The 10,899-nt window shown below is 46.6% G+C and overlaps 3 protein-coding genes across 3 annotated transcripts; all 3 read left to right on the top strand.

Annotated features, from left to right (window-relative positions):
• Nucleotides 1-2,073: 2,073 nt before the first annotated feature.
• Nucleotides 2,074-4,965, top strand: BDV38DRAFT_273670 (RmlC-like cupin domain-containing protein; the record flags this gene model as incomplete). The annotated part of the gene is made up of 4 exons (XM_032057714.1): nucleotides 2,074-2,856; nucleotides 3,654-3,755; nucleotides 3,810-3,953; nucleotides 4,030-4,965. 4 exons carry the CDS (start codon nucleotides 2,074-2,076, stop codon nucleotides 4,963-4,965), a joined length of 1,965 nt encoding a protein of 654 aa, XP_031910396.1.
• Nucleotides 4,966-5,113: 148 nt separating this feature from the next.
• On the top strand, nucleotides 5,114-6,829 carry BDV38DRAFT_255653 (uncharacterized protein). The gene is made up of 3 exons (XM_032055447.1): nucleotides 5,114-5,741; nucleotides 5,804-6,588; nucleotides 6,808-6,829. The coding sequence occupies exons 1-2, from the start codon at nucleotides 5,639-5,641 to the stop codon at nucleotides 6,382-6,384; spliced, it is 684 nt and encodes a 227-aa protein (XP_031910395.1). The 5' UTR covers nucleotides 5,114-5,638; the 3' UTR covers nucleotides 6,385-6,588; nucleotides 6,808-6,829.
• A 2,294-nt stretch (nucleotides 6,830-9,123) lies between these two features.
• On the top strand, nucleotides 9,124-9,894 carry BDV38DRAFT_285988 (uncharacterized protein; the record flags this gene model as incomplete). The annotated part of the gene is made up of 1 exon (XM_032060594.1): nucleotides 9,124-9,894. One exon carries the CDS (start codon nucleotides 9,124-9,126, stop codon nucleotides 9,892-9,894), a length of 771 nt encoding a protein of 256 aa, XP_031910394.1.
• Between the last annotated feature and the right edge of the window lie 1,005 nt (nucleotides 9,895-10,899).

The following is a 10,899-nucleotide window of genomic DNA, read 5'->3' as shown; positions in this document are numbered from 1 at the left end:
CGACCTGTCGGTGGACACATTTCTACCTTGTCCGGAACGACCTAAATCATCAACTACACCATAAGGAGGTTGCAGGTTCGAAGTCCGACGTCCGCCTGTGAAATGTAGCGAGGATCGGATGGACCTCTGCTATGCATCTTAAAAGATCACCACCTGGGATGTGGTGTCTATGTTTTCTTTGCTCTTTCCTCTTATTTCTTTACCTTTCCACTTAGTCAATTTCGACATCTAGAATTGGGACTTGGTTTAGACAGATATAGGTTTGCTACTGCTGCAAAGCGGCGTTCGGAGACGGGCGTTCTCAGAGATGGTATTAGCCACAGGGAGATCTGCCCTGGTTCGCAAGATTTGGCTATGATAGACGGCTATTTGAATCATATTTTGGTAAAATCATTATATACGCACGCATATACACCTAGATAGCCTGCCCCGGTAACTATACTGTTTAGCTTATGTATGAATGCATCACAGATCGCATTAGCTCTGCCTGCCTTGTACAGCTTGAACGACCATATGAATTGAATTATGCTCAACACTAGCCTTATCAAAATAAGCTAACCCTGAAAGAATAATATACATCGCCTGGACTGACAGCGTAAGCGGAGATCAGTGCTGAGCACTACACAGTTGATTATGAGGGTACCGTGAAACCGGCGTAAGAAGGAGTGATATAACATCTATTGGACTTGCCAGCATGTTCCGACTTGGCCAAAAGGCCAATGTCTACGGCTGGTCTACCTCAGAAAACTGCCGATGCTAGCTAGATATTCTTTATGGCTTTTAGATAGTATTCAGGAAGCATGTTAGTAGCGATACCTCACAGAATTTATGTCCTCCGACTCCTCCCTCGAACCCTAAGTCTGTGGACCGGACGACTTCAGCGCTACTGACCTAGGCGGCTTAATTTACGATGTAAATTTACCATTTCTAGCCATTCTTGGAGTACCCGAGGTCCTAAATTAATCTCTCATTTCTTCTTCTAGCCTCCTATTTCCCCTCTTTTAAGTTGGCTCAAATGGCATTGCCGTTTCCGAGCAGGGGCCATGAGCAAGGGTTCGATGAGAGTGTATCACCAAGTATGATCAGTAACCTATGCACCCTGAAGACATTTCGAAGATTGGATTATTATACTGCAATGAGATTCTTCACATTTAGGTAAACAAAATCTAGGTATCCGACTAGCATTTCCACTCATCTCCACGCCCCAGCAATCGACGTCATGAGTTCAATACTGCCTAGAACTTGGCTGTTGCTAATATTAACCATTATGCATGTTGTGACTTGGTGATAATTATAGAGCACACAGGCTAATTAGGGTGATGCAGGTGAAGAGGAGGAAGAAGGGAGTTTCACGATTCTGTCGCGGGGTTGTTTGGCGCTTCGCTTGGTGATGGTTCTAAATTTGGCCGAATTATGCAGTGTTAGGTCGGAACTAATTCCTGCAATCAAGGTAATTAATTAGTTCAAGGGAAATTTGCTAAGAATGGAACAGGACTTAAGGACCTGTCGATCAATCAGCGATGGATCCGTGGTTCCAGGCGCGGAGACTAATGCGCCTGCCCGCACTTCTCCCACCTTTGCTTCTAATGTTGGCAACTGCCCTACAAAAAAAGAATCATCTCTGAAACGCTTGGCTCAAGGACAAGCTTTTATACTCCTTCATCCTCTCTACGATGCCACTGGAACATCAACCCGGGCGAAATCCTTCTGGATTTATACTTTGGTCTGTGCTTCATCAGGCGCATCGGCTCATGAATCCTTCCATGTCTTGATGTGCCTTTTGGTTCATGCCTCCAAGAGTCCTTGTTATCCAGCGTGCCTTAATTCTTTCCTTGTGCGTTTAAGCAGCTTGCGAGCATTCAACTTCTACTACTATTATTTGGTCATCTTCTTATTTCTTTGTTTGCAGTGTTGTTATTGGTAACCAGGTACTTTGCATAGCGCCTGCCATCGTGAAGAGTTCATATAGGCTCGTCCCATTCTCATACCTCTGAGTTCACAACTCTTGGGTTGATACACACTTTGAACCTTGACTTGTCCTCTTTTTATTCCACACGTCGACTTATCTTCATTATGGCAAACATTGTACAACGGCCCCTGAACCGCTTTCGCAAGAGTGACTCCTACAAGCCCCTTCACGAACGGTTTGGGGATGTAGCAATCTCAGCCCCGACTGAGGGGTCATGGAATCAACTCGAGAACCCTCACCATCCTTCCCACAGAGGTTATGGCCATGGCCTTGCCAGAGGCAATTCTACCAGGTCCTCACGGGGGAATTACGATACAGCCTCTGCTCCAGAGAATACTGTCCCAGCTAGACAGAATTCTTTTTCTATGAGCACACTGAACCCTCGTCGTCTTTCGATGCGTTTGGCTCCACGGTCAAGGAATTCCACCGAGGATCCAAGCGAAAAGGAGCATCTGCACCACAACGACCGAAGAACCGAGTTTGCCTACAGGCCTATTCACCAAGACTACTCTACTGAGGTGGCTGAGAAAGCGGCTTCGCGTGCTCATGATTCACCTCGTTTCCGGTATATCCCAGCCGATGCACGGGCTGCAACCATTTCGCCTGGAAGCCACAGATACTCAACGAGTTCGCAACATAGTATGCAGTCCAATTACGCCGGTATGGAGGATTGGGATAATCGACCCAGACGACAACAGCGGGATTCTCGTTATGAGGACAAATACGATCACTATGTTGAACCGCTCGAGAGGTCTCACCGGTCATCTCGGACGGGATACAGAACTAGTGGCGAGTATAGTGAGTGGGCGATGGCAGCACAAATGAATGCGGGTTCATCGTTGGAGAAGAAGAAACTTCGTGCTGCGAAACGTATGACCATGACCATGGTACCTGATGCGGAGGACATTTATGGATAAAAGCCTATGTTTCTATTTTGAGATTTATGACTGTGATCATCATTCAGGATGGCGTATATATTTGCGACCGTTATAGCGCGATGAGCATTTTCTGCGTTAGGGCTTTTACAGGGCGTTGGTGGTTGGCTGAATCACTCCCACGAATACTACACGTATAATGAACAGCTTACGTTACTCGACCTCTAATGTACATACAAACCTAGAACTACTTTTATACCACAACATGATCATGGAATCCGACTTGTAACCGGTGTTCATAAGCATTCACGGTACTGACGTCAGTCTGACGATTGAGGAATATTGATTCCGAATCCCTCCTGTCGATATCCCTTTTGCCGGCTGTCTTCACCTGGATCTGTTAAAAAGGGGAAAGTCTTGGCTTCATGGAAGTTCTTGAAGTTCTTGGAGTTAGGGCTCGATGGGGTATGAAGTCATGACCTGGAATTTCCCAAAAAGGAAGTTGCGATCAGTTCCATGCGCACACCTTCCGTCCATGACGACATGTTAACGCAGGACTGCATTTCATCCTACAGATAAATAAATACTCTCTTCTCTTGTCCTATTTCGATCAGTCTCAGGAATTGAATAGTTCTTTCTCCGGATCCACTCAAGCTATTTAAGACACTGATCTGAATCAAGTCAATTACTCCACCTCGATTCGCATCAATGGCGGAACCCGTTGTGCAGCTCCAATGCGGAGTAAAGGTATAACCACGTCTTTCCCCCAGTATTTCAACTAGTAAATGCTAACTATTTTACTTTTCCAGAATGATCCATGGGGTAAGCAAGGAACGAACTCGTTAGCTGGTCAGCTTTGGTCTAAAACCCCTAAGAACGGGGATGTAAAAGATGATCAAACATACTCCGAGGTACTTAGAGCTACTCACATGGTATAGCGAAAATATTGTTTCTAACACTTTTAGATGTGGATGGGCACATACCCAGCTGTCCCTTCTCGAATCCTTTCAACAGGCGAGCTCCTCTCCGAGTATCTGAAGAAGAACCCACAGCTCGTTGGAAAATCAGCGCTGGGTAAGTATGGGCTAGAAATTCCGTTCTTGCCGAAGGTGAGTGCTGTAATCCCATAGATTTTATGTCGTGAATCCCAGAAGAAGATGGCTTAACGTAACAAACCATAACCAGATCCTCTCATTCAGAAAAGCGCTTCCTCTCCAAGTCCACCCAGACAAATCACTAGCAGAGCAACTCCACAAAGAAAACCCAGATCAATTCAATGACCCAAATCACAAGCCCGAAATCGCAGTCGCGCTGTCCAATTTCGAGCTCTTCGCTGGCTTCAAACCCCTTAGTGAAATCGAAGCGATCATGAAGCTTAAGCCAGTTGAGCAATTAGTACCCTCCAATCGGCCATTCGATGATGCACTACTACGGGAGCTTTGCAAGACGCTCCTCACTTTGCCCCCAATCGTTGTCTCGGAGATCATCCAGAGCCTTAAGGATCTCCCGGAAGCCCAGTTCGGAAAGCATCGTTATATCCCTGGGATGCTCGATCGGCTTAGCAAGCAATACACCGAGTTCGATAACGGTAACCTGGTTGCCGTGCTGCTGATGAACTACATGACTCTTGGACCTGGAGAGGCTGTCTGTGTACCTGCGGATAGTATCCATGCGTATCTCTGTGGTGACATCGTTGAGTGTATGGCGCGGTCTGATAATGTGATTAACACGGGTTTTTGTCCGCGTGCAGAACGCGATAACATCGATTTATTCACGCGCGCACTGACCTTCAAGCCACATGGAGTGGACGAGGCTCTTTTGCCGCGGAGAAAGAGTGACAAGGGTATCTCTGGGAAATCGGATGAGTATACGCCTCCTTTCAGTGAGTTTAACGTTTTAGCGACTAGTCTGGGAGCTGGAGAGCATGAAACACACAAGGCTATTTCTGGCCCAAGTCTTTTATTTGTCACCAAAGGATGTGGGCGGCTAGAGCTGTCCGAGGGAAAATCTGTCAAAACGTTCGACCTGCAGGAGGGATATGTATACTTTGTTGGACAAGGTGTGAGTCTGGATCTGTCTACGGACAAAGGAATGGCTGTGTATCGACCATATGCCGAGTGAACGGGAGAGATTGAAACACTTTAGTACGATACATCTTGAATGAGATGCTTTTCTCTATGTACACTGAGGTCTATAGATGTCGAGGTTAGGTTTTGGGTCTAGCCCTCTAACAAAGCGTGGCGTATAAAAATTATAGAATGTACCGACTGACCTGGCATATCTTGATCACACCCGATATGAACATGTTTAGAATTCTAGAATGATAGAAGCTAAGATTAGATCCGCAACCACTTCACCAGAATCTCCGATTTCTCCTCATTTGTACACTTTAAAATAGATCAACTAATGCGGGTCCGATCCTTCAACTGCCGCTGATACGACAACCCGAGCGCTTGCAGCTCCGAAACCGAGCATCGACAGCCAATGAATCTGCAATCGCGCCGAAATCCTTCTATTTTTGGGGTTATTGCTTTTGTTGCCGACTGGTGCTTGCTGGATACACTGCATATTGTTCCGCTGGCTAGCCGCGACTCCAGGCTGGAGTAGATGCTCTGACCGGAACTTAAAATGATCTCAAACAAGCCATCCTGAAACGAGGCTGGAGGTGAACTTGAGTTCTTAATGGGGGGATGTCTCCGCTCTTCTTGAACTGAAATGAACTGAACTGAGGGGGCAAACTCAACTGTATTCTCTCGGCCAGCGATCCCTTCATCTTACCCCGCAAGCTTGCAATATGTTTTTCCCTCTTTGCCGAAGGTCACTGGTGCCTCGATCGAGTGACCCAGCCACCGATCAGATTATTATCGGGGTTGTTTTGGGCTGTGTCGCTGCTATTGCTAGTATGTATAGCCTTTCTTCTCTACATGCCCACTAAAAACGTCTGTTGTTGACACCGCACCAGTCACTGCGGGGATCTTGTTCATTCTCTTCAAGAAACGGAGATGGGATCGCATCCGACAATATGAGGAGGACATGCTGGTCATGCATGCACCGATGGGCTGTAAGCCCCAGGAATATCCCTCTAGCAACCAGGGAATGGAACGGCCACGACCCTACTCGTCAATGTACTCATATAGTCGACCACAAGAGCAAAGCCATACCCACCCTCGTGGCAGACTGTCCGGGGACACCCCGCCACCAGCATATACCACTATACCCGCCTATGACCCCTCGAAGTACCAGGCCATTAGTCAACTGCCACCATCAGTTAAAATAAATCGACCGGCCCAGGTGGACCCGATCAGTATGATTGAGGAAAGGCCATTCTCTTTTATTCGAGGCGTCGAGCAGCAGTACACAGGCCCAATGGAGACACAGAGAAGTTCGTCTCAAACAGAGCAGCGGGGACTGTCACTGGAGAGTGCTCGGTCGATGAACTCGGATAGTAGCACCACCAATTTCTCTCGACCTTTAGAGGGGGCACAGTCCCTCCGGCGACCAAAGCCTGTGCTCTCGAGATTGGTCACTAATTTTCATTAAGGATTGGCTTCTGCTGTCAAATGCGACGGATCTGTGGGTTTTGGTTAGCGTTGGACTGGTAAATGGGACCGGAATGGATAAATGGGTCAGTACGGCGTATGGTGTATGGTGTGGCTTTCTCTTTCCCTATTTTCTTTGGATCTCCTTTTCCTTTCTTTGGAGAAATAGCGCGATGGGCTCATAACAGTAACGATATCTGTTTTCCTATACCGTGGCGTTAGGTATAGTAATGAAATTGATGATCATCATGAAGCATATCCTTTGTCGCTAGAGTATGGACTCAGAGGATAACGTCTCGCTGCCATTGTATTTTGACGGATGCGCTGTCGTCTGCTCTTGTGCATAGCGGAATATACAATGCGTTTCCGCCGAGACTGAGTCCTAGCGAGTGATAAGGCTATCGGGATGGCATTTCCAACTCACCCATTGTGGAATTTGATGTAATAAGTAGGTTAATGAGGGGGGTGGTTCGATGCTAATGCGAGAGAAAAGACGGAGGGTGACACCCTTCCTATCCTGATTTATACAATTGCTCCTTCCCCATAATGGCATGGGCAGAGCCAAAAATGCTTGCATATTTCGAGTTCAAGATCTGTGGGAATGAATCAAGTCCACTGGTAGAATGAAGGTAGTAAAAAAAAGGAAAAAAAGGCGAGATAACTGAGCTATTCCTGCTACTAGTAGTACTTGAAATAGCCCACCTGCGGCACAGAAGAGCATACATAGGGAAGGAAAAAGGAAAGAGCTGTAAAAAGTACTACAGAGTTGGTGGCACCTATTTACTTAGTTTACTTAGTCGACATGGGTGCATACTTGTGAGGGGCCACTCTCACAGGGCGTAAGATGACTCCATTAGTCCGACTTATTATAGGGAGCTATCATTGAAGCTGGCACTGGCGCTTGTGTCTTGTTGGCTATAGTGCCTATTACCACTACTACTACTACTACTACTACTACTAGTAGTACTTCTGAGCGTGACGTCCTTACCATCTGCAGGGTTGCATTCCGACGGGTATTGAGAGTGGGACTAAATGGGCTACTCAAGAAATAAAGAGATGGATGTACAAAAAGAAGGGAGGGGAAAATAGAAACAAAGAGAAAGAAATATTAATATCAATTAAATTGCACAGGAAGTAGGCAATAGAACGATCTGGAGGTGGGATATGATCTATCGTGGGCCTAAAGCTATAGCATTGGCAGTCTACTGTACAATGAATGGACAGACTACAGGTATCTTGTCGAATAAGTACTGATAGACTTCAACCACTACTTCTTGCAGTAAATGGACTGCTGAGCCGAGCAAACTTTTAATTACTAAGATCAACACTAAATAACTATAACTCGTAAAAGAATATTAACCGCCGTTGTACAGCGATTGAGGCTACTTACAAGCATCAAGTCAAAAGTTGCCCAATCGGGATATTAGGGCAAGGATTGTTCGAGGAGGAATTTGTCATCGGTCATTTGACGGGAACGTTCTCTTGGGCGTTCATACCTTGTCAAAAATCCTAAAATGTCCAGCTGCAGCGCATTAACAATTCGTTTATCTTGGACAAGAGTTTATTATATTGGCCATCCCACGTCGTCCCCATCACGGCGCGTAGATAAGCTCGGTGGATGGTTCGGGTTCAACCGCGACGATCAACCGGGTGCTTGTTCTCGCGCCAGCCAACGACTTTCTCCCTTTCCCCTCTTTCCCCCCCTCTACAACGGAAGGAATTATGGTTCCGTGTGCAAATCAGGTGTTGGTGTCTGTGGAGACGTTAGGTAAGGAGACTTTGGTCCCTTGAACACAACGGGCCTCATTTATTAACTCATCTGACACTTCGCCAGTCATACGAATGGATGCCCTCCACCTCCCCTGTGAGGTGATGTTGCATCGCTTGCGCTCGCGGGGTCGACGCACCTATAAACGGCAAGGAGTTGTACAACATCCTTGCTACCAAGTCATAGTCTCTGTCCTGTCCCCTGTCTGCTCGCCAGTGTGATGGTGGCCATGAAGCGCCACGCCAAGCCAAGACCCACGCCAGTTTACATTTGACATCCATGTCGTGGTGGGCGACCGTAGACGCAAGATGACTGCGCCGTAATATTCACCCCTCGTTCGGCCCTATCTTTTGAGCTATGAAGCCGGATGTTGGACCCGGTTGCCTTCCTTGTCATAATCATGGTCGGCCCAGCTTCCCAGGGCCAGTTACCATCGCCAGTCGTTGTGCCGCTTTCGAAGACCCCTCGGTAACCAAGGGAGATCGGTCTGTCGTTCTTCATCTACTGGTGCTCTGTCAACCTCCACCGGAAGGGGGTAGAAGAGGGGCGAACCAAACTGCCGGGCCCAAGACGCGTCCCCTACTCGCACCAAACTTGCCCTGGAACCCGTCCGTTGACGGTCTATCTTTCCGAAAGACCTTTCCTCTGCCGCCGATTCAGAAAAACATGCAGCTGTCATTTGACGGGCGGTATATCGTCGATGGACGTATACTGATATATCATCATCCCATGCAGACTGGCGGTCTCCATTAATTCAATATTTCCCGTCTTCTGCTCCGTTTAGATAGTCTTTGACCTCCCTTGACGGTTTGGTAGAAGGCGACACGCATAGCTTGCCAGTTTCAAGGTATGTGTCACGCGCTCTTTTGACGAATTTTTGTATGCTTTGAGCCACTCGTCATCAGTTGAAGCTCATACGCCTCCCACGCATATGTGGGCAGACTTCATTTTATGAAAAGCCCTTTAGATATCATGACGGGTATTATCCAAAAACTACGAAGAAAGCGGAAGCTCTCTTCGGAGCTGCACTCTCGCTGGGGAGATGTAGCTATCACGTATCCCAATGCAGGCTCCTGGAGTCAATATGAGCAATCGCCTGTTGGAACACCCACCTCAATACCCGTTAAAATGTTGGACCACTGTCGACGACATGGTTCTCTTGATTCGCTCGATCGTCATGGCCACACATCTACTCTACCTTTGGGAAATCTTAAAGAGCGGACATCATCCACTGATTCAGCCATGACCATGCCGACGGGACACTACGACGCAAAAGTACGAGGGGGATCAAAGAAAAAGGCGCCCCCTCCCAGTCCTATAGTAGGACATAAAACCCATCCTACAGTGAAGGATGGATTTGACGAATCCTCTGTTGATGAGGAAGAGGATTCCATATCCGGCCTTTATAGTCCAAAGACTCGATATCCACGAGACAGGTCTCGTACGAGATCCCGTGAGGAAAGCGATGCCTATTCGCGTGCGTCCAAATCACCACCGCTGTCGGTCACATCACGAATGCGTCACTTCAGTTTGCAGAGCGCTTCGACCGAACCGACAGCATCTATACCAGCTACATCAAGCTCGAGGCATACCAGTTATACATCGTCTATCCCTTCGGTACCGTCTGAAGACCCTCGACTGGGACACCGACCAACTCGTGATACCAAACTGATGCCTCGGCCGAAGCCTGCACCGGTTGCAGAACAGGAGTTAGTTCCATCGTACGACGATCTTTACGGATAGTGACTTTCCACTATATTGGATTCGAGATAATGCTTTGAGCTCTCTGTGCAAGAACAGGTTCCTGCAAATGACCGATACGTTAAGCTACCATGAGTCATGACAAACACTGACCATCCGATCTGGATCTTTCTTTCCTTTTTTTTTTTTTTTTTTTTTTTTTTTTTTTTTTCTTTTTCTTTCATGTCTCGCCTCTCTGTTTTCTTTTCGGTGCCACCGGCGAGAAATAACAAACTTGCATAGTGGCGTTATTATCTAATTCGTATCTCATGTGGGAGGCTCTATTTGTTTTTTTTATTTTTATTTAATTTTTTTTTTTTCATTTTGTTTTTGTCGTTTTTCTCTCTTTTGCTCCATATCAATCGGTTTCGACCAAGTACACTACTAGCAGTAGTCTATGAGCGATTTGATTTACCCTGTCATATGACAGCCAATGATGGTGAATTGCGCTTAACAGATGTTTGGCGCGGAGGGCATTTTAGCGGAGTGATGACCGACAGTTATTTCTCGGGGATTAGAATTTGTATACAATGATTTTATTATGATGATGATTTTTATTATTATTATCTGTTATTATAATGGCATCAAGTCATAGTGAATGGCGTCAAGGAATTTATTTTTTATTTTATTTTGATTTATTTATTTTATTCATTTTAATTAATTCTTTCTGTTGCATAGCCTGATTTGGGGATAAAAAAGCCAACGCAATGCAGGGACAGTGTGATTTTGTTGATTCTTCTAAGCGCCGGGTTCCAAAAGAACTGCAAATGGGCAACACAACAGTCGACGACTTCGGAGGGATGTTCCGAAGCTCAAGAATTGCACAGTGCATCGTACCAATGATCGTTCCGCCAATGAGGATCGGTAGGAAACCCAAAAGATGAGGGGTTCCAAGGGAGATCGACGAATGGAAAGCCTCAAGCGCAGAGGAGAAGCGACCATCTGCAGAAGCCGTCACAATCACAATCACTCGTCACCAATCCCTCGTCACGCCCATCACACGAATCG

Source organism: Aspergillus pseudotamarii, assembly GCF_009193445.1.
Source record: "Aspergillus pseudotamarii strain CBS 117625 unplaced genomic scaffold BDV38scaffold_55, whole genome shotgun sequence".
Classification (NCBI taxonomy): domain Eukaryota; kingdom Fungi; phylum Ascomycota; class Eurotiomycetes; order Eurotiales; family Aspergillaceae; genus Aspergillus; species Aspergillus pseudotamarii.
The sequence above is the reverse complement of the archived record's forward strand: the minus strand, read 5'-3'. Positions and strand labels throughout refer to the sequence as shown.

What these genes read in the sequence shown, in the direction of transcription:
- BDV38DRAFT_255653 (XM_032055447.1), top strand. Translation starts at nt 5,639, where the DNA reads ATGTTTTTCCCTCTTTGCCGAAGGTCACTGGTGCCTCGATCGAGTGAC. An exon ending in GGGCTGTGTCGCTGCTATTG is followed by an intron (nt 5,742 to 5,803) that starts CTAGTATGTATA and finishes TTGACACCGCAC; the next exon opens with CAGTCACTGCGGGGATCTTG.